Genomic DNA, 24,440 nt, shown 5'->3' on the forward strand with positions numbered 1-24,440 from the left:
ATAAAAATAATAATAATAATAATAATAATAATAATTTATACAGCTTTTGTCATTTGTTTTGATTTGGAAGGGGGATACCTTAACTGGGTTTCGTATGCCCAGTGTTCCGGCCTTTTTTATTATTATTAATGGAGCCGTGCCTATCAATAAACAATAACATTTAATTAGACATTAATTTGAGAACAATTTGTATACACCAGTATGTATTATTACAACATAAAAAAATGAGTTTAAAGATTTATATCGTTTAGTTGTTGTCATATTTTCCTCAATAATCAGACGTAATCAAGTATCCTGTAAATGTAGAAAAAGATGTATAAAAATAATAGGGAGTTCCGTAAATATCTACAACATCATTTTTATTTAAGTGAAATGTTCCCGCCTGTGTTAACGGGGTCGCTTCAGATTCAAGTTTTTCGTCCCCAGTACATTCTCAATTGACGGCTTGAATTGATCCTTAAATCTGCGGCAATATTATTCAGTTTACCAATATGACTTTTTGTTAGCGTCACAGAAAAATGATATAGGCCGGGGATTATACAAGTAAATTTTCCTGTTGATGTGTCATATGCATTTCCGTAGTTGATGTGTATTTTTTGAAACACAATGGTAGTGTCAGACCTTGATCTTGTATCTATGTGGTGCAGTAAATGCCACGTTTAATTCTGAAAGAAATATATTAAAATACAGTAAGGGGATAAGATAAAAATGTATGCGCAAAAAATATACATGTCTATTAGTTTATTCTTTTTAACAAATTTCTATCATATATCAATCAGGTGACCCCGTCATGATTCGCACGCATATTTTTTTCATAATAATCATTATAGATACTCAACTTTTGTTTTATAAGAGAGGTCAAATCAAATTTGTTTAACCACATTTTCTTTTCTTTTAACATTATATTCCTCGAAAAATGATTACTTTTAATCATATAGATATATCAGGTATTTATTGATTTAATAATGCACAATTTGATAACAAATATGGTACCCGATATATTCAAGGTCTTATAAAATGAAAATTACAAAATAAATACTTAAAATTCGACAGGGTGAAACAATATACTTTGGCAAGCTTAGAAAACAGCCCCCAATTTAGTGAATTTTAGGGATACTTTGGCAAGGCTTGCCAATGACAACTTTATCTTATCACAAAATACGTAACGAATTTTAGATGAAATACTTTTACAATGAGACTTTTTTTATAACATAACTTTCCAGGTTTCTAAATGAAGATGGGTTCTATGGATCATATTCTTTTTCTACTCAAAGGAAAGTATGTCACCAAGAAAACAGCAGCTTGGCGTGGCTTATAGTGGTATCATTTGATGTTTATTACACGTAATACATTGTATATGAAAATATTCGGGATTTTATAACAATCAACACAAGAAGGATTGGAATATGTTCAGTTATGTTGTGTTTTTTATTGCTACCATTAAATGCTCGTAACTGCTCAATACTTTGTATAACTTAATGCTATTTTGCTGCATTTTCCCATTTTATTAATATGATTTGATATTTTGCATTGTCAACTTTCGCACAATTTTCTAAGAACGTCAACTTCATTTCCATGTTTGGCGTGATATTTTTGGCATACATACATTGCGCATGCGCGAGAAAATACTTTTTCCGGTCAGGTTTGCACAACAACGGATCGCATTGTAAAAAGGTATATACACTTGGTTACTCCGATCTTTTACCATAATACATGTACCTTGTAAAGATGGTCTTGGGTTTGATCATGTTCATGGCGTTCTCGTGAAGCTGTTAAAGCAGTCACAAGCGTTTAATAGAACATTTTAAAGTATTTAACATGAACTGTTTTTTAATAATATTATATACCTAGACACTGATGTTTGTTACAAATTCTCATTTCGTCGGGACTTCCATCACAAAATCTTCCTAGTAAAGATGGTGTTGGGTTAGAACATGTCCTTAGCCGACTTTGAATACCACCATCACAACTGACACTACATGAACCCCAGCTTTCCCAACTTGACCATTCACCATCTAGAAGGAAAGATATATAGGCTCATACAAGAGTTGTTGTCGCTTCATATTGACTTATTTAAAAGAAAGCGTTATATAGGCGAGTCACTGTAGAGCGTAATATCATATTTAGGACGTGTGTATTGTAATTTTCGTTTTTAGGACGTGGTTATTGGAATCTTCGTTTTTTAGGGTGGGTGTATTGTAATTTTCGTTTTTAAGACGTGGTTATTGTAATTTTCATTTCCAGATTGTGTTTATTATAATTTTAATTATACGTGTTCATTGTAAATTCGTAATGAATTACTACGACAATTACATTTTTGAAAATTCGTCCACACTATCCTATCAGAGCTATTTTATGATACTGCACGTTGTTAATCGAGACATGACACAGCTATTGTAAATTTATTAGGACCTTTTTTTAATTTTTCAGCAAATAAAGAACTTGTCTGTATTATTATCATTACGATTTTTGACAGTTTATATGGTCATATATTAACAGTCGTTTGCAATAAACCCTTACCTAACAACTCGGTTTATATGAAGCTTAAACCGTTTATACTGGACCATGTACTAAGAACTTATAAATTCACCATAGTAAATTAAAGAATATAATTTATTATCATTTATCCCGCCATGTTAAAATGGACATATCTCACTTACTTACATACTTACTTTTAATAGTAATGGTGATATCATAAAACTTTTATCATGCAACTGCAGTCATCATTGCAGATACAATTTGACTGATAAAAACAGTTTTTAATTCTTTTTGTCACTTTAAATTACTCAGCAGAATAAGAATGCGGAAAGCATATACTATCATTTTCATGACTTTATTCTTTATTCGTCAACGAATACATTAAATAATAAACAAATTGGTCAGGCGCGGCGCAGCTTAATGTTATTATCATTGACATAAGGTTCTATAAAATGGCTGAATAACGTTGATTAGAAATACACCTTTTTTATTTGCATCATGTTTCTTCAAATCTTGAACTTGTAGAGAAAATGACGTAAGTTTCGTTTCAATTAGCTTTGAAAGACTTGATTGAATAGTTGCTTTATTAACGTCTGTACTGCCAACCCTTGTCACTTCAGCTTCTAATGTGTCAATAGTGTTGCTTTTAGTTGTTGAAAGCCCGTTGGATTCTATCAAACTACCTTACTTTTATCAGCATTTTAACGTCTCAGCTTCTAAAACATCCTATATATATATAACTTAAGATAAACAAGAGGACACTTATGGTCCTTATATCACTCATCTGAGTATAAAAGCTCTAAATGACAAGGGAAAATGATATAAATTGATATTTTATCTAGGAATAAAAAGCAGATATTATGTCAAAACTTTAGTCTATGTACAAAACTGCATCTGAATCTTAAACATGTTAAAAGTAAATGTTTGCTCTAGGAAGACAATGTTTGAGATGGAAGTCACAGGTTGCTATGGAAGTCACTGTTTGCTATGGAAGTCACTGTTTGCAATGGAAGTGTCTGATTGCTATGAAAGTCAATGTTTGTTACGGAAAACACTTGTTCCTGAGGGAAAAATTTGTGGCTTCTATGGAATTCAGTGTTTATTTTGTAAAGGTTGCTAATTGCTTTTTTTAAAGTCATTGAATGCTATTGAAAGACAATGGTTGTTATGAAATTCACCCTTGTTGCTATGGATATTCAATAATTTCTATGGAAGTAAACTCTAGCCTTTGCGATTTCAGAGGCGATAGTATCTGTATACTTGCATGGAAAACCAATTACCAACTTTCTTTAAGGGCGGGCCAATTTTTACTCCAAAAAGATTTAGTAGCGGTCAATCACACGATGTGCTATGCAAATGTTCATAACTTGTAGCCTTGGCGGGTTCAGAGAAAATGTTCAAGTTTTTGCTATATACATATATGGAAACCAATGTTCCGTGGGGCGTGACCAGCTTTTTTTCCAGGTTATAAACTTGGAAAAGGTTCGATGCAATATGTTTGTTTCAGGTTAAATATCTTAATTTATAGTATTTGCTGTTACAGAGGGGAAGAAACCTTAAGTTTTCATAATATACAATAAAATAAATAAATAAAAAAATACAAAACAAAAATAAATAAAAAAAACAAATAAAATAATACCAAAAACTCCGTACAGTGCTTATAATATTTTGTTAAAAGACACAACACAAAAAACCTATGATCCAATGGACGGGCCAATATTCTCTATAGGCTATAATTTGAGTAACTTCTGTAGATTCCCACTTTGTAATTTTTCTTTCTAAATACCTAAGCTATAAGATTTGCACTTTCGGAAAATGGTTTTAAAAACTGCGCTTGTAAATTCCATTTAATATCCATTTATTTAATTTTTCCGTATGTAATAGACTAGAACAATTTGCCATACTTGTTAAAGATTTATGCCAGAGATTTTCTACCAAGTTTATTCAAAATTAGTGTTATGCCTTTACTGGTGAAGATTTCATTTCAATTGTGAACGACAGAACAAGGACAGGACGACGGATTACCTGCTTACTTAAAGTCCACGCTTTCATTGCGTACCAGTAAGGCCCATGATTTAGCCCTCATATTGCTATTATTTTATTTCTCGAAAGCTTTCAATTTTCTGTGCCTCTTTCTGTTTTAGAACGGTGTTTATTTTAAATTGGCTTTTGGGCTATTTAACCAAACATGTATATAATATTGTAGCGAACAAGTTTTGTATGAAAGACACAAAACTGCTGGTAAATCTTACGTTGTACTACATTTATGCAAATGCATGTATTAAGTTTACATTATTCATTTTTGCATCCAATGCTACTTTCTTTCATGTGACAGGGGTTTAAACAAGCTTTAAATCATCAATTAAATCTAAAACACGTGTTTGGTCTTTTTGTAGAGTAGATCTCGTATTCATTTCAGAGGGCAAATGTGCCTTTAAATCATTATTCAAAAATCGTCTTAAATAAATATCAAATGGAATATTTGACAATCGATTCCGAATAATTTAAATAACATGAAATAAGACTAAATAAAAAAATAAAATTCATATAACAATTAATTGAACGAATTTAAACATTAATTTTACCTGATGCCTTGTTATTTGTTTTGCCGCATTCTTCTTTGAAGCTACTGATCTCCTACGCCGGGAATTTATTCTAGAAGACTTGAACCTACTTTGAAATATCCCCTTCTGCATAACCTTTTGTAGCTCCTTGATGTTTTTATCATGATCGGGGACACATTCATTTCATTAATAATAACTGTAACAATGATAATGCCGACACTATTTATTTTATCTATTTTCAATGCTTTCGCTTACAGCTTTTCAGTTTTATTTCAAATCTGTACATGATATACTGCGCAGCTCAAATACAATACGGCAGCTTTATACATAATTTCCAGACGAATGTCTACATTCAGCGAATTTTACCTTTACCTACTACTTTTAAATAAGCGAGCAAACAGCTTTTGGAAGCTCTAATTATCAACATAAGATAATTATTCTCCCAAGAACACCACAATCATTTTCTGTTTCACATATTACGCAGCAGCTTAGAAAGTGCAAGCCGAATGTTTGCAACATATTTACCTTGACCGAATTTTATTACACTGTTTTATATGAAAACCGAGATAACAGTTGAAGTTGCCATATGTATACGAGTATATATGTTACCCGAAAAACGGTCGAGATAAAATCTCTTTTATTTGTTTCATTTTAACAAGATCATTAAAAACCTAGATTAAATTTTATACCCTCAACTTAAATGGCTGCTTAAATCATTTTAAAATAAAGAGGGAGCATAGTTTAACTAGTGGAGAAATTCTTTTAAACTTTGCATGATTAAAGATAATAATAATAATGTATAAAATCTCAGTAAAAATATTATAATTACTTGTATCAAATGAAGGCAAAATGTCATGGTCTTAAGACATTACATTGAAGAGGAATGTAATAATCCTATCTAAACACGTTCAATAGCAACATAGAGACTTTGAATATATTAGACAAAAAAGAAAATAGACAAATCAATCATTTGTAAAGATTAGAGAAAAAGACTCTTTGTAAAGATTAGACAAACATATTATTTGGAAATATCACAAAAAAGAGTCTTTGTAATGACTAGACAAACATGTTATTCGTTAATATAACACAACAAAAGGCTTTGTAAAGACTAGACAACATATTTTTACCAAAGAGTAGACAAAATGATTTTAAATGATAGATAAAAAGTCTTTGTGTAAATATTACTCAAACAGATTGAAACGATTACACCAAAAGACTTAAAAAATATTAGACAAACAGACTCTGTGTAAAGATAAGACAAATGGCTCTTTGTAAAATGAATAGATTATTTGTAAAAATGGTCACATTTCCAAGAGTGACATAGCACGGAAAATAATTAAAACCTTTTTCTCCCTTCTGCGGGATTGAAGTGTGTGAATGTCTATACTTTCCCGCTGGGCCGCAATGAAGTATAAAATGACTTTGGCATATATGCATTCGGTCAGAAGTAGTTATTCTTTTTAAGGAACAAATTATGATACCGACTGGAAGTAATACCTATGCATAAATATTCAATATTAATGTGGTCTAATTTTGTCGTTTAACACATCTGGCTACATTAACAACAAAATGCTGCGATTGACAAAATCTATTTACATTATTCATACACAAGATCAAATATATTTTAAATCATTAAAATTCTTTATGTGAATTAACCTATATCTGAATATATTGACATTTCTTGATAATCATCAATGTTCATGTTTCTAAAGGTAGTGAGAGTAAAGAGAACTTGCATTTTCTACAATCAAAACGAAGTTTGACCTTTTATGAAATCATTGCACGTGATCCATGTGTTCTGACACATGACCAACATATTATTTTCTGACGTTAGACTTCTACGAGTCAAATGGTTTAAAGTAATGCTATATAATCCTAGAAATTTCAATTAAAAACATTTTTTATACAATTCTTTTTTGCATTTAATACTATTTATTCACCTCTTATACATTCCGGTCATCTCTCGTACAATGAAGACACCTCTAATACAATTTATTTACATGTAACACCATTGTCACTTGTTACACAATTCGTCAATTCTCTAATAGAAATAAGTCATTTCAAATACAATCCAGTCCCTACTTATACAATACAGTCACATCTAAATCATTATATTTACCTCTTATACAATTATTTTACTTCTTGTACAAACTATTTACCTTTAATACATTTAAGTCACCTGTAATACATTCATTCACCTCATATACAATTAAACCATCTTCATGTAATGTTTCTTAATACAATTGTGCTTTGACCGCAATATTCTCTTTGTACATGTCTATCTACTTTAAGTGAGTATTCAAGTAAGTATTTTTTATTTCAAAAAAGATAATAATAGATTGTGACGGAACATCAAAATAAAATGTCATTTTAAATTATTTCAACAATCATCATTTTAGAAGTTAACGACGATAATATGAATTTGCATAGACAGCCTGCATAAGTTATTATACGTGCATGTGTTTAAACATGTATCTATACATTAAATCATTTAATGACGATTTATTTTCTCACACATAATATGATATATAATTAATCGGGTGTTATCAAGTATCCTGTAAATGTACATGTAGATCTAAAAAGGTTATCACAAAAATGGTTAGGAATACCCAAAATATCTACAACATCATTTTTATTCAGGTGAAATGTTCTAGACTGTGTTAACGGGATCGCTCCATATTCAAACTTGTCGTCGTGATCATATTGGTCCCAGTGCATATTCAATTTATTGATACCATTGATGTTTAATTCAGCGTTAACCGAATCCACTTTAGCAAAATAGTTCTTTGTTAGCGTTACAGCAAAATAATATAATCCAGGGACTTTACAAGTAAACTCCCCTGTTGATTTGTTGTATGCATTGCCGTAGTTAATGTATACTGTTCTGAACACAAGGGTAGTAGATGATGATGATGAGCTTTTATCTAAATTGTCTGCTGTAAATGCCACGTTTTGTCCTGAAAGAAATAGATTAAATGCAGTAAGACAAAATATTTACTAATATATGTATATATATACATTACCATTTAACAAATATTCTGTGTTAAATTATTTCGTGAAATAAAAGATTGATCGCATAACTAAGGCTGGTTTCCGACTGTAAGGAACGGCATATCACAGCCTTCATACAATATTCAAATCAGACTGATAATTCAAGTGCAATTTCTATTCATAGTAGAAAGGTAAACCCATTACGTTTGCTACCCTATAAGTACAGGGTTTTGACAACTTAATATCAAGACTGAATGGTGTAAATTATTGAAGTCGTTGAATATAGCGTATGATTGTTAATATATTCAATGATTTAAACACATAATCTACATAATATCAACTACTGTTTTTCTTACATAGAATGGTAGAATTCAACTATCTTTCCTTTTACATAGAATCTGGTCTTTCGAACTGTCTTGATGTAAATCATAAATAAATCACCACTGAACAAAATTCTGTTATCATTTAACCACATTACATATTTGTATAAATTGAATTCTGTTATATTGACATAAAACTATCACTAACATCCGCCCTTAAACTGGATTTCTAAACAAAACAACTATAATTACGCTTCATTCATCGGACAGTTGTCATACATTTTAAAATGTTTTTCGATTGTTTTATCATCAGAACCAAAAGTGCTAAATGAAATTTCATTTTTTCTTAATGTTTAATGCTCTTTTGGGCTGAGATGTTTCTACGAAAACACCATTATTATTTGCATCTGAGAAGCGAAATTCACTACTATTTAGACATGCATAGAAATCGTTACTACTTTACAGAGAACAAATTTTCTAGAATTATATCGGATGTATTCATGTATGAATAGTTTTCGAGGGATTCGGTTGAAATTTGCTCATAGTGATAAATTTGTACGTGTGAATACAATTTCACTTCATTGCAAAGTGGAGTAATTAAATCATATACCTTCACACTGGCGTTTGTTACAAGTTCTTGTCTCGTCGGGAGTTCCGCTACAATATCTTCCTAATAAAGATGGTCTTGGGTTAGAACATGTTCTTAGACGACTTTGAATACCACCTCCACAACTGACACTACATGAACCCCAGTTTTCCCAACTTGACCATTCACCATCTTAAAGGGAAGACACTTTATAATATCCGAGTTGTTATGCCACAAATAATTTTATAAGACTAGTGTATAGTATAGAAAAATTTGTAACGAGCCTTATGCCATTTAGGGACATTGCAAGTTTTTAAAAGTTGTCAAAAGTGAAATTATATTAGATTTTATCACATAATACTATCCAAAATACATGTAGTTAAAATATTATTGTACAAAATGCCTTTAAATAGTACGGATGACATCAAATCGCTTATTCATCAATTGCTGCATAATAATCGTCTGATATAATCGGTTTTCTTTAACTTGCTTAACCCATTATTTCGTTTTCAATACGAATAAGTCAAATGAATATATATGGTTATTTGGAGTGAATATGAAGAAAATATTTTTCGACATGTTGTTATGCGTTTCTTCTGTTTTGTGTAAGGCAAGAACAATGCTAGAAACATAGTTCTTGCATAAAAAAAATGCACACGCATGGTTAAAGGAATAAAGATAAGCATCAGTAAAGACCTCTGGTACCCCTATGTGCATTTTTTCAGGCTCGCACAAGCGGACACCTTCGTAAAACTACTTACGGATAGTTTCACACATAAAAGATTACAAAATCCCTGGCGGGATTCGAACCTACAGTGGTGATCAGTAAGCAGTTTGAAATTAAGACATTAACCATGGATAGATATGCAGGTATCGTTCACACTTTACGTTAAAAGACGGACGAAGGATAACTTGAATTGAAAAAAAAAAAACAACAAAATAGTGTATTACAGGGTTAATCATTAACAGCCATAAATTCCTAAGTAGCTTGCTTCGTGCGAAAAGTGCAACTACACAAGGTACAGCAAATTTTTCATGTTCATAATAGTAATAATTCTGAATATTAGTAAAAAGCGCCAATTAGACGTAAACTTACAATCTAACACCTACATTGCGGCGTGATGGTCTTTCTTTAGGGGTTCTACTTTTCTCTATTTTACACTATCTAAACAATTGTCTTATTTAAAGAAAAACTTACTTCAATTACAACATGTACTAACACTCGGATATAATTAATACTTCTTTTACTGACTTTTAGTGATTTATAGGTCGCAAAATTATATTGAGATAAATATGTTTATCCAATGTGAGTTCCAATTAAATGTGTTGCGTATATTATAAAATCATATTTTGTATTAAATCTGTAATAAAAACGATATTACATTACCGATGGATCTGCGGAATATTTTACAGAGAGTAATTCAAAATAAGACTAATATAAAATTTGATAACAATATATCAATTCTTTTAAGAATTTATAAACCAATTGCTTTATCATTTACAATGAAATTTTGTTAAACAACCCAAACAATCTTGAACGAGATAACCGCTATCTGTATAAAAGGTCTGATAACATCGATTATAAATACCTTTTTTATTTGCTTCAGACAATTTTTCCGTCAGATGATTCAAAGCCTCGGTTATGATGTTAATTTCTTCATACATTGTTTTGTTGATGTTCACCGTAACTACTTTCATCGCTCCAATAGACTTGTCACATCCTTTAACAAACGTTTCATTATATTTGTCCATTAAGCTTTCTGTTTCCGTCCTTATTTCACTAACAGAATTGTTGATGTTTTTCACGACAGTTTTCAATACCGACTCAAACTTTTTCCGGCTTCTTTTCTCCGAGGATAATGTTTTATTTACAATCGTTTCCAGCACATATTCTTTGGAATCATGCTTCTTCAAATCTTGAACTTGAAGAGAAAGTGACGAAAGTTTCGCTTCAATTAGCTTTAAAAGTCTTGATTGTATAGTTGCTTTATTAACGTCTGTACTGTTAACCCTTGTCACTTCAGCTTCTAATGTGTCAATAGTATTGCTTTTAGTAGTTGAAAGCCCGTCGGATTCTGGCAAACAAAATACCATTTTTTATTATCCGCATACTTGCTTCTTAACTCGGATAACTATCCTATGTTCGGCATAATATTAATTATATCGTTTAGAGGACAATATTCGTTCATGTATCACTAACCTGACTAAAAAGCTATAGAATTAATGATAAGTTGATTTTTTCAGAAAAGCAGATATTTGGAAAAAGTCAAAATACAAAAATGCATCTGAATAACACACAGATAAAACGTTAGAGTTTGCTGTTGAAAGTTAATTGCTGATATGGAAATCACTGGTTGATATGGATGTCACTGATTGCTATATAATATCTTATTTATAGCCTTTACAAAGGATAAGAAACTTTACAATTTCAAGTAAAAAATACCATACCCTCCGGAGAACAAATCATAGTTTTCACAATATACAGTTCGAAAAACCCACGATCTCAGGATCAATTTTATTCACAGACTATAATTTTAATAACCTTTGAAGAAAGCGCCTAACCAGTAAGTCTTAATGAATACATAAACTCTAGGAATTGCGCTTAGGGAGAGTGTTTAAAAAAAACTGCACATATAAATTTAATTTCTAACTGCTGTTACTGACGTCTGCGCCGAAGCGCGACGCCCCTTATGAAATTAAATCAGATTTTGTGAAAGGGCGGCAGCAATTTCTCGGACCATTTCGTCGGTCATAATAGCCGATCATCCCGATTGGTATGAGGGTATTTGATTATCAAAAATGAAATGTCGAGAACAATAATAGCGAACTGGAGAACTTCGCAATGTCTGTCAATTAATCGCGCTCTTCGGGGTTTTTATTTATCATTTTGTAGTACACACAGAGGGTAATTGTGTATTACTGTACCTATAAATAGAATGATGACCTTAACATTGTGAAAGTCCGAATTTATTAATAGAAGTAGTTCTAGTTTAACGAAACGGTAATTCGTGTCGAGCTATGGTTATAAACAACGAACTGGAGAATTTTGCAGGAGATGAAATATGAAAAATGAAACATATTCAAACAACTAATTGCACTTTAGATATTATAGACCTGCATATTTTGGATACTATCGTTAATATTGATTGAATTTCAAGTGCCTGTGGAAAAAATAATATTCTAATTACGCCTACCAAAGTTCATGATGAACATTGTCTTTCGTCCGCCAATTTATTAATATCATACAATTCTGGTCAAAACCAAATTACCATTGAAAAGTTTATAAGAATATCTGGTCATCAGATGTCTACTTGTTCATCTTCACTTGCAGCATTTCTTGCATGGACGCCCTTTGATGCTTTGCATCAATGCTTTTCTTGTCTATAAATATAGTGGACCGAAACCATTGGATTAAAACTTGATAGAGCTTTATACAAAATATTTTTCTGTCAAGTTTAACAATAATTGCGTTGTGGCTACAGAGGAGATGTTATTTGAATGAATTGTGAAGAACAACGGTCGGACGACGAATAGCCAACGTTACTCAAAACTAAATCAATGTTGTCATTGCATGACAGGTAGGCAAGGAGGTTAAAGGCTCATAATGAAACCGCCATAATACTGCTAATTTACTTTTCGAAAGCTTTTCTCGTTTGGTGCCTTTTTCAGTTGCATATACGATACCTTTTTGCCATTTACCTAATCTCACTAGAATTCACCTTGTTTTGTTTTAACCATATGTTATACTTTAGTTAAATTATTCTGTATCAAACACACAATTTGTTAACCACTTTATAAAATTTATGTTTACTTCATTCATGAAAGCTTTAAATTTAAATGAATATCAAATGTTATTTTTTGTACCAAGGTACAAATCTTTACAATATTACTTAAAACATTGACCAGTTTGTAGAAGAAAAGTCGTTTTAATTTTTGATGCTTCATATGCCTTTAACTTAACTATTTTCTTTGACCTATCTCAACTGGAATATTTACCAATAATAAATTAATTACTCACCTTTATTCGATGCCTTGTTATTTGTTCCAGTCCAATGCCTCTTTGATGCTTCTATATTCCGAAGACGGGAATTCATTCTTGATATTTCCAACTTATTTTGAAAAATCTCCTTCTGCATAGATTCTTGTAGCTCCTTTATTGTTTTACAATCACAGTCAGTGTCACAATTCATTTCATCAACAATAATTGCAACCATGACAATGACAAGTTTTATTTTATCCATTTTTGAATGCTTCCGTCTCAGGTATTAAGTCTTTTTTCAATTGCTGCAAATTATATATTGCGTAGCAAAGAAATAAAACTCCAGCTTTATAATACTAAAAGATCCAGACAGATGTCTGCATTCAAACGAAGCTTACCTTCACCTACTTTTATATAAGCGTACAAATAGCTGTGGAAGAACTTATACATCAGAACACTATTAGAAAATAATAGCTTCTATGAAAATAACTTTTTCCCAGATGCTGCAATATCTTCTGGGAAAGTGCCAAACATTTACGATAAGATACTAGTAATTAAAATGAAGGTATAAATAAACCAGATAAAAAACAATATCATGTTAGGTCCATTTCATTCAGATATCTTTAAAATATTTAAATACAGATTCATACAATCTTGTGTCATTTGAGATCACTTTCAATTTTCCCTCACTTCCGTTTATTGAAACAAATAATAACAATATGTTTAACACAAATAAAAAACAGAATTATACATCTATTTTATTGTTCATAACTGCATAAAAACATGTGAGTGGAAATGCAAGGCGGTGTTGTTTCTGGCTGCAAGTTTACCCATTACATGTATGCATTCATAGTAATTTCCTTGTCTCTTTAAACATTTATATTACGTCATAAAATGATAATATTCAATGTCCTTTTCAAAAACTTATTATCAAATTAATTGCTCTAATACATAAAATATACTCACGAGAAAATTTGATATACAAACAAATCGTTAAACAGAAAGCTACCAGGTCTGAAACAGAAAATAAGTAAAATTGTAATTCTGACACTATCGGAAATTTTTCTATATGAACAAAGAAGGCTCGAAGCGTGCATTATTCTACAACAATGCACTCGCCGTTCTTATTATCTCCCTGTGTATTTTCACATTGAGGGCGCCATTGTGTTTGAAAAATCTGATAAATAAAAAACAATTTTTTGTCGAATTTTGTTGTGAAGACTAGAATGAAAGAAAATTGTCTAACTAAGAAAATGAATCCGAACACCAATATCTTTAATTCAGTCGTAAACACTGTACAGACGTTTAAAGTGTTGTTTACGTGACGTCACAATGTAGCGCCAAACAGCACGTGCAAAACAATCAAATCAAGTACGCTATTTTAATGTCGCAAACGAGTTAAGTTTTACATTTATTTCACTTTTAATAATTTGTATTTCGCTTGAAAAATTATTGAGTGACATAAAATAAACAAACTAAGTTTAATCAACGTTTTCAAAATTCGTTATTCTCAAAATGTTTCTACACACGGTAGATTTAACGACACTTTTTATAAGCCTTTACACGAACGTTTCTATTGGAAACTCTGAGGTGAAAACACATTAAACCAACAAACATAAAGTCCAACTTTATAATAATAATTATATTTTTTTCTTGACGTGTAAGAATGGAAATAGATATTAATTCATCGTGCATTATTGTATAATAATGCACGTTTTTCGTTCAAATGCTTTGTAAATAATCACTCAGGCCTATCGGCCTTCGTGATTATATTACTACGCATTTGAACTCAAACCGTGCATTATTCTATTGGACTTTATGTTTGGTGGTTAAATTTGTTTTCGCCTCAGAGTTTCCAATAGAAACGTTCTTTAAAGGCTGTTCCAGTGGGTTGAAAAAAACTGTCGTTAAAACTACCGTGTGTAGAAACATTTTGAGAATAACGAATTTTGAAAACGTTGATAAATCTTTGTTTGTTTATTTTATTTTACTCTATAATTTTTCAAGCGAAATACAAATTATTAAAAGTGAAATAAGAGTAAAACTTAACTCGTTTGCGACATTAAAATAGCGTACTTGATTTGATTGTTGTGCACGTGCTGTTTGGCGCTACATTGTGATGTCACGTAAACAACACTTTAAACGTCTGTACAGCGTTAACGACTGAATTAAAGATATTGGCGTTCGGATTAATTTTCTTAGTTAGACCATTTTCTTTCATTCTAGATAGTTTTCACAGCAAAATTCGACACAAAAATGTTTTGATTTATCATATTTTTCAAACAAAATGGCGCCCTCAATGTGAAAATACACAGGGAGATGATAAGAACGGCGAGTGCATTGTTGTAGAATAATGTACGCTTCAGGCCTTCTTTGTTTATATAGAAAAATTTCCGATAGTGTTAGAATTATTGTTATGTCATGCGCTTGCTGATACTTTATTGTTTGCATTATGTGCAGGTTAGTGTTTATTAGCTAACAATTACAAAATTCAAATTGGACACCGTTCGAACAATTAATTTGGTAAACACTAACTAAATTAGTGTTTGAAATTATCTTTAATATGAAAAAGGCAAAGCCTCAAAGCGAGCTCGATTTTCTTTTACCGTAAGATAGTTTAAAATAACCGTTCATTTTTATGTTACAATTTCCGTTTTAAAATTGTCATTCGGTATTTTATTCACTGCTTCCGTTTATTCTGGTTCCTTCTTTCCATTATGGTTCCTATATAACAAACTCCTCACAAACATACAACAAAATGGGTGCTATCATTGTATCAAACAAGTGTAATTGCATATCTATTGGTAAATTAAGTATCCTAGATTTCCTAATTACAGAAAACGTGGCTTTACGGGCTTGATCAATAAGGAATGTTTTAGTTCTGCTGAATTTACCATTAAATGAAAATTGGACACCTAAATATGAGAAATGCTCAACAATTTCAAGGACAGTCCACTCATAGTGAAAGTTAGGCATATTACGCAAACCTCTCTTGGTTTTCCAAAATATAACAAGATATGTTTGTAAAACATGTATGCCCCCTATCAGCAGCCAATTATTCATGTGATAAGGTAATTATGCATGACTTTTGACCCAGTGATCAAACAATTAATAAGGGTTATCAAGTATCTACTGGTCATGACCTTGACCTTTGACCCCTTGACCCAAAACTCAATAGGGTCATCTGCTGGTCAAGACCAATCATCATACAAAGTTTGAAGTTCCTAGGCCTAAGCGTTTTTAGTAAATTGATCAGAAACCGTTTTTACCTACAAGGTCAATGTGACCTTGACCTTTGACCCCTTGACCCCAAAATCAATAGGGGTCATTTGCTGGTCATGACTAATCACCATGCCAAGTTTGAAGTTCCTAGGCCTAAGGGTTCTTTTAATATTAATCCGAAACCGTTTTAACATACAAGGTCAATGTGACCTTGACCTTTGACCCCAAAATCAATAGGGGTCATCTGCTGGTCATGACCAATCACTATGCCAAGTTTGAAGTTCCTAGGCCGAAGTGTTCTTTATTTATTGATCAAAAACCGTTTTTACTTACAAGGTCAATGTGACCTTGACCTTTGACCCCTTGATCCCAAAATCAATAGGGGTAATGTGCTGGTCATGAAAAATCACCATACCAAGTTTGAAGTTCCTAGGCCTAAGTGTTCTTAAGTTATTGATCAGAAACTGTTTTTACTTACAAGGTCAATGTGACCTTGACCTTTGACCCCTTGACCTAAAAATCAATAGGGGTCATCTGCTGGTCACCACCAATCATCATACAAAGTGTGAAGTTCCTAGGCCTAAGCGTTTTTAGTTAATTGATCGGAAACGGTTTTTACCTACAAGGTCAATGTTACATGACCTTTGACCCCTTGACCCCCAAAACAATAGGTCATCTGCTGGTCATGACCAATCACCATACCAAGTTTGAAGTTCCTAGGCCTAAGGGTTCTTAAGTTATTGATCGGAAAGCATTTTTACCTACAAGGTCAATGTGACCTTGCCCTTTGACCCCTTAACCCCAACATCAATAGGTGTCATCTGCTGGTCATGACCAATCACCATACCACGTTTGAAGTTCCTAGGCCTAAGGATATTTTAGTTATTGATCGGAAACTGTTTTTACCTAAGAGGTCAAAGTGACCTTGACCTTTGACCCCTTGACCCCAAAATCAATAGGGGTCATCTACTGATCATGACCAATCACCATACCAAGTTTGAAGTTCCTAGGCCTAAGGGTTCTTTAGTTATTGATCGGAAACTGTTTTTACCTAAGAGGTCAATGTGACCTTGACCTTTGACCCCTTGACCCCAAAATCAATAGGGGTCATCTACTGATCATGACCAATCACCATATCAAGTTTGAAGTCCCTAGGCCTAAGGGTTCTTTCGTTATTGATCGGAAACAGTTTTTACCTACAAGGTCAATGTGACCTTGACCTTTGACCCCTAACCCCAAAATCAAAAGGGGTCATCTGCTGGTCATAACCAATCACCATACCAAGTTTGAAGTTCCTAGGCCTAAGGGTGCTTTTGTTATTGATCGGAAACCGTTTTTACCCAAGAGGTCAATGTGACCTTGACCTTTGACCCCTTGACCCCAAAATCAATAGGGGTCATCTACTAATCATGACCAATCACCATACCAAGTTTGAAGTTCCTAGGCCTTAAGGTTCTTTACTTATTGATCGGAAATTGTTTTTGCTTACAAGGTCAATGTGACCTTGACCTTTGACCCCTTGACCCCAAAATCAATAGGGGTCATCTACTGATCATGATTAATCACCATACCAAGTTTGAAGTTCCTAGGCCTTATGGTTCTTTAGTTACTGATCGGAAACCGTTTTTGCTTACAAGGTCAATGTAACCTTGACCTTTGACCCCTTGACCCCAAAATCAATAGGGGTCATCTACTTGTCATGACCAATCACCATACCAAGTTTGAAGTTCCTAGGCCTAAGGGTTCTTTAGTTATCACTCGGAAACCATTTGGTCTACGGACCGACGGACCGACGGACCGACAGACCGACGGACCGACGGACCGACAAGTGCAAAGCAATATACCCCCTTTTCTTCGAAATGGGGGCATAATTACTTTGATTTTATTTGTATTTACTTCAAGATTCCAAAGCTTGCAGTAGTCAGACATAGCGTTTAATGCTAACTGAAGCTGCTGAGAGCTCTCTGACAATATTACAGTGTCATCTGCATACAATAGTAAATACAGTTTAAGATAAACTTCCATTTTATCATCACTTAACATATCATTAATATGTTCTTTTTGAAACTGCAAACCTTCATATTTATCAGACATAAAATTAGTTAGATCATTCAAGAAAAGAGAAAACAATATTGGAGATAAGTTTTCACCTTGTCTTACTCCAGTATGACTAGTGAAAAAATCTGAAATTGTATTATTCGAACTAATACATGACTTAGCTTTGTCATACATATTGTGTATTATTTTAAAGCATTTCCCATCAATATTGTAACTTAATAATTTATGCCACATGGCAGTGCGATTTACAGAATCAAAGGCCTTGCGATAATCTACAAATGCACAATACGATATTTTTCCATGTGCTAGATATACGTCCACTAGAAGTTTTAATGAAAATATGTGATCAACAGTACTATAATGCTTCCTGAAACCTGCTTGTTCTTCACATAGAATGTTGTTTGATTCCAAGAAGTCATTTAATCTGTTATTAAGTACCGAAGTGAAAAGTTTTCCAAAGCAACTGAGTATTGTTATGCCCCTGTATTTATCCGGATCATTAACATCCCCTTTATTTTTATACAATGGTAAGATAACTCCCTTGCTCCACACATCCGGAAAGATACCAGAGTCTAATATAATGTTAAAAAATATCTTAAGTACAGCCAGCAGATTATCAGGAGCATTTTTGAGATACTCATTAATAATATTGTCAAATATAGATGGACTTTTATTATTCTTAAGCGCCTTTATAGCCTTATCTATTTCTTGCTCAGTAAATTGCGAATTCAGTGCCTCATTAAACATTGGTAAGTTGTTAACATTAAAATTATCTACGTCATTTTCATTTCTTAAAATATCTGCATTTAAATTACTGAAATGCTCATGGAAAACCTCATTAGTTATTTTATTTATTATCACTTTTTATCAGAAGAATATTTATTTAATAAACTCCAATAAGATTTAGGATCACTATGCTTTAGTCCTCTCAGTTTTTTTTATGACATTGTCATTGAAACTGTGAGATTGCCTATATAAGTGCGCAGGACACCAGTCTTCGCTTCCGTTTTCAATCAGAGTACATCGGCTTTTATCGTTATCTTGTAATTCGAAAAGTTGCGATGTGCCCAATTCGGTACTTCGGACGAAAGTTTTAAAAAACATCACTTAGCAGGTACTCGCGTTACCGTAAAGCTCGCTTTGCGAGCAGGCCCTCGGGCCAGCTTGTCGAGCTCGCTATGAACAGTCAATTTACAAGACTTATTTATACTTAGCCGATTCACGACAATAAATGTGCTACAATTCATTTCAAAACCTGCAACTTTATTGGACAAAACCATTTTCAAACGAGCAGAGATAATAAGGTGATATCGACTTAAAAAGTTATAAACTTTTAATCAGTTAATAGATATCGAATGTTTTACAAAATACTTTTGCGCATGGTAAATTTACAGGCGAAGGTGTTGTTAAGAGGCGTGACATTTAATCAATGATTTTATATTTTAGATCCTTGAAGATCGTCAGCACGACATTATTGTTATGTTTACATTTTATATGGTATTTTTAGTTTTCTTCTATTTTGTCTTTTGACGTCTAATATTCAAATCTCTAGCATGCCTATCAAAATTCACGATGAACAGTGTCTTTCGTCCGCCCATTCATAAATGATATACAATACTGGTTAAAACCAATTAACCATTGAAAAGTTTATAAGAATATCTGGTCATCAGATGTCTACTAGTTCATCTTCACTTGCTGCATTTCTTGCTTGGACGCCCTTTGATGCTTTGCATCAATGCTTTTCTTGTTATTTATGTATTACGGACGTATAAAAAATCATGGAGATATTTAAAGGCCAAAGAAATATTTGGCACGCTTAAAAATTTTACAAATACACTGGGAATCGTTTTTTAATGAATGACTGAGGTAACAAAACACGCAGGAATTAACATCAGCAGTGAAGGTCGAATGCAAATAATAATAATAGCCCCTAACAAACGTCAAGTATTATAGAAGAGAGAGAAAAGAGAAAAAAATATATTTGTAACGTTTATGTAAGAACAGAGTGATGAATGCTGATGATGAATGTAGTTTTTTGACCATTTGACATTAGAAGTTACAAAATGTACTCAGAATTGCATTTATTCATTGTCAACATTTTGTCTTTGAAAGATAGAAATAATTTCACATATATTTTTGTCTTCTCTGTGTACGATCAGTACTTCATAGACAATAACCGAGCGGTACACAATTTTCAAAACATAAACGTGATGGAAACAATGATACCAAAGGACTAGAAAAATATAACAACACTGAAGTGAAGAACGTGGCAACTTTTTACAGCTGCCACACGTACTTGACACCTTCTGTTGTGAAGAAGAAAAATCTGGAAACAAAGTGATCCCTTAGAAGCATTTATGACAACACAATTACAGGAAAATAGCAGATTCGGTTTGAATGAGTCTGTACATGAGGGATAATGAATTAATGCAACCTCCCTCAGTTGTTTACAAGTACAAAAGGTATAAATTTTGCACCCAGAACGTCTAGGACACATGTGGCAACACATATATAAATGCAAATATAAATTTATACATAATTTGGTTATTTTAAGTAAATAAACAAGGGTACAATATTAAGGGTACAAAATTCCCTATGGATTTGGAATTTACATGACAAAAAGTCCTACTATTTTTCACACTGGGCTCATTTAGTTCAAACACAGTGATAAGAATTATACGATGGCTGATTGATAATTCGCGGAATTATCCTCTAAAAACCAAATTACTTTATTGAATTCCATGAAAACTCGAAAAGAGGTAAACCAAAATGTTTGCAACTACATTTCTATATTGCCGAATATATATTAACATTTTCCTACGCATACACCGTGTCCATAGCAACCACTGTCCTGTGACTTGAAGCACGCTGTATGTTAAAGTATAAATGTCACTGTGGGAAGAAAATTTAAGCAAATTTGGTCCTCACGCGTGTAACGTTAGTATGATGTTTTGACGCAATTTTCTGTAAATGATAAAATTAAAAGACGCCGTGTAGAACGGTTGTTTCGCGGCAGCGTAAACCTCGATGTCTACCAAACGGCGAACAGACGACATTGAATTACACGCTGTCATCAAGTTTTTTGTGGGACTGAAACTTTCACCGACCGAACTCTTAAAAAGATAGAAAATTTGGAAACATGGTTGAAAGACATTTGTGTATAAATGGCATGAGCGGTTTAGAGAAGAAAGAACATCCTTGTTTGATGACAAAAAACACAGCTTTAGTGAAGAACTACTGGACGTTGACAGGCGTGTTACGTTGCGGTGCAAAATAAAGACCGTTTAAAGTGAAATAAGAATCAATTTCATTGACGCGCCTATATTCAGCGTGCCTTTACACTATGTTTATATAATGCTAATGACGTCATGTCAAAATATATGGACGGCTGTCCAATACAATATTTACGGAGTCGCAAAATCGGCACGGGTGTATGATAAATATTGTTATTTAAGTAGTAGATATAAGCCGAAAACTGTACAATATGTAAAATATTAAATTTCATGAGGCGCGTAGCGCCGAAGGGAATTCAATATTTTACATATTGGTCAGTTTGAGGCTTATATTTACTTAAATTACTTCTTTTAAAACAAAGGTTTTAATTACTAATGAAAAGTATTTGAAACAATAATTCGGTTGATAAATAGTAAGTGCATGATATTAAATAAATCACTTATTTTCCTTCATTAAACCCCATAAGTAACCTCTTGATAATGTAAGATGTTTTCTGCATGGATTTTTCGTGATTAGAAAACTGACCAGTGTATCCTAATACATGTATGAAAATTAATACACCTTGGTCTACACAGTTTACATGTGATACCACCTAAAGATTTAAACAGTAGATATAATTTTAAATATGGAGTATAAAAAAGGACAATACAGCCAAGTCAAATAGCAACGGGTCAAATTTTAGATGATGCACTTGCATTAGAGGATAGTTATCCAAATTATGAATTAAAATCAACATTATTTTCGGATATAGCTGATGACACTGCCGATGAAATGCTTGTTCAAGCTTCGCAAATGGCGGAGAATCGCTATGCTGAGGAATTATTATTGTGTGATGGAGATGATGAGGAATTATAACAAGCCTCCCAGAATTTCGAGAATGCGCCCAAATCGCAAAATTCAGACAGATTCCCCGAGCCATTGGAGTATTGCCAACTTACAGAAATGGTTAAAAAGAGTGTACCAGAAAACACCAGAAACAAATCAAAATGGGCATTTAATGTATTCGAACAATAGAAAAAGAATAGAAACACTTATGGAAATACAGAAAACGATACCATAATTGGTGATATTTTGACAATGTCAAACCAGCAGGTAGACATGGTTCTGTCATTTTTTATAGCCGAGGTGAGGAATAAACAAGGAAAAGAATATTGCCCTAAGACAATATACGAGCTTGTCATAGCACTCCAGCACTACCTTAGATCTAATGACAGGCAGGTAAACCTTCTAGAAAGTAGCGATTTTGTAAAAATGAGGTCGGTCTTAGATTCAAGAATGAAAGATCTCTCAAGGCAAGGATGGGGGCTTAATAAAAAGCAAACTTTAATTATAAATGCAGAACAGGAGGATACACTGTGGGGAAAACGACTCCTTGGAAACGATACACCTCAGAAACTTTTGGATACCATGGTCTTTTACATGGGTTTGAACTTTGCATTAAGAGCTGGCATGGAGCATAGGAATCTGAGGATCGGACCTTTGACTCAGATTAAACTTCATACCACCCCAACTGGACGTCGTTATTTGGAATACACAGAGGATGTTTCGAAAACTTATGCTGGTGGGCTGTACAAAAAGAATGTGTCACCAAAAGTTACACGGGCATACGAGAACGATAACCAACCAGGGAGGTGTCTTGTGAATCTTTACTTGGACTATATGAGCAAACGGTAAGTAATTTAATTCATTACAGTGCTCAAAAACGCGATTCTTTTGGTAAACAACGTGAATAAAACCTAATTACGCAATTGAAGATAAAACGTAAAACGCCTGTTATTATAAAAAGAAAAAAAGAACAATATTGAATTCGCATTTAACAGTTTAAGCTGCACGCACCTATATGACAGAAGTTATTTTTAAAAAGTCAATTTCTGAAAAAAGGAGAGAGATTTAACATGAATACAAATAAACAATTCATACTTTAAAGCTTTAAGTTAAAAAATGAACGCCAGCGTAAGAAAACGACCATTAAGCACTGTTAAGGTCATTTTACAAATGACGTCAAAAGACAATAACGTTGCCATTGACGTTAAAAATAAAAAAAAGTGAATTACCCTTGAAATGTTACAGGTAAATATGAATATGTATCAATAAGACAATTTTAAAAGATTTTTTTTATTTATTTCATTTGCTGTAGAATTGAACTTCTTAAAAGAAATCAATTAAAAAAAGTGACATTAAGGGGTATTTGCTAAAATATGCCTTACTGATTAACCTATTAAATTTGATAAAAACATTTATGATATATTGTTTTAAAACCTCATAACAATTGAGGGATCATTTGGTGTGCTGCTTAAATTTCTTTTACATAAATGAGCCGTGTCACGACAAAACCAACATAATGGGTTTGCGCCCAGCATGGGTCCACGCTGTCTGATCAGGGTCCACGCTGTTTGCTATCAGTTTCTCTACTTGTAATAAGGTTTGTAAGCGAACAGCATGGATCCAGATCAGACTGCGCGGATGCGCAAGCTGGTCTGGATACATGCTGGTCGCAAACCCATTATGTTGGTTTTGTCGTGACACGGCTCAAATCATATCAATACTATCTTAAGGAGTTTGTTATGAATCCTTGCTATGAAAAATTCAAGAAACGAAATAAGAATTAAATTAAGTTACGTGTAGTTATTTTTCTTTTTCTTTCCATTTTAGACCAGAAAATGGAAAGTGTGATGCGTTTTACTTGCGTCCTAGCAAGTCTGGTAATGGTCCTGTTAGAGGAAAATGTTTGATGATGCCCCTGTTGGAATACATAGTTTACAGCGTACTATTGGTCGACTATGTAATGATGCTGGTTTGATGGTTTCTACACAAACCATTCACTTCGTGCAACTGCAGCCACGCGCTTGTTCTCTGCTGGAGTTGATAACAGTTGATATGGGAGAAGACAGGACATAGGTCTGACGCTATAAGAGGTTACAAGCGTACTTCGGAACAACAACAAGAGCTTGTTAGCAAAATTGTTCAAAGTGCCAAACGTCAAAAAGTTGATAATAGTTTAAAAAATG

General features: G+C 32.9%; 2 protein-coding genes across 3 annotated transcripts; one reads left to right on the forward strand and one right to left on the reverse strand.

The window, feature by feature from the left end:
* Nucleotides 1-427: 427 nt before the first annotated feature.
* Nucleotides 428-13,400, reverse strand: LOC132756137 (thrombospondin-1-like). 2 transcript variants are annotated; one of them, XM_060747134.1, is made up of 4 exons: nt 12,958-13,400; nt 10,529-11,014; nt 1,848-2,015; nt 428-665 (listed from the first exon to the last, which is right to left on the reverse strand). In XM_060747134.1, the coding sequence occupies exons 1-4, from the start codon at nt 13,178-13,180 to the stop codon at nt 616-618; spliced, it is 927 nt and encodes a 308-aa protein (XP_060603117.1). In that variant the 5' UTR covers nt 13,181-13,400; the 3' UTR covers nt 428-615. The 2 variants fall into 2 exon arrangements, with proteins under 2 accessions (XP_060603117.1, XP_060603116.1); XM_060747133.1 differs by lacking the exons at nt 428-665; nt 1,848-2,015 and adding exons at nt 6,206-7,999; nt 8,964-9,131 and having other exon boundaries at nt 12,958-13,392.
* Nucleotides 13,401-22,509: 9,109 nt separating this feature from the next.
* On the forward strand, nt 22,510-24,226 carry LOC132756138 (zinc finger MYM-type protein 2-like; the record flags this gene model as incomplete). Its single annotated transcript, XM_060747135.1, has 2 exons — nt 22,510-23,102; nt 24,085-24,226. Coding segments are annotated over exons 1-2 (735 nt in total), but the record flags the coding sequence as incomplete, so codon positions are not given.
* Nucleotides 24,227-24,440: the final 214 nt, after the last annotated feature.

Source organism: Ruditapes philippinarum, unplaced genomic scaffold (assembly GCF_026571515.1).
Source record: "Ruditapes philippinarum isolate M1 unplaced genomic scaffold, ASM2657151v2 ctg8011_1_1_1_1, whole genome shotgun sequence".
NCBI classification, from domain to species: Eukaryota; Metazoa; Mollusca; class Bivalvia; order Venerida; family Veneridae; genus Ruditapes; species Ruditapes philippinarum.

Coding starts and splice junctions, on each gene's coding strand:
- LOC132756137 (XM_060747133.1), bottom strand. CDS start 13,180: ATGGATAAAATAAAACTTGTCATTGTCATGGTTGCAATTATTGTTGAT. Junction 11,015..12,957: donor TAACAAGGCATCGAATAAAG/GTGAGTAATTAA, acceptor TTTGTTTGCCAG/AATCCGACGGGCTTTCAACT. Junction 8,000..8,963: donor TAACAAACGCCAGTGTGAAG/GTATATGATTTA, acceptor TATTTCTTTCAG/GACAAAACGTGGCATTTACA.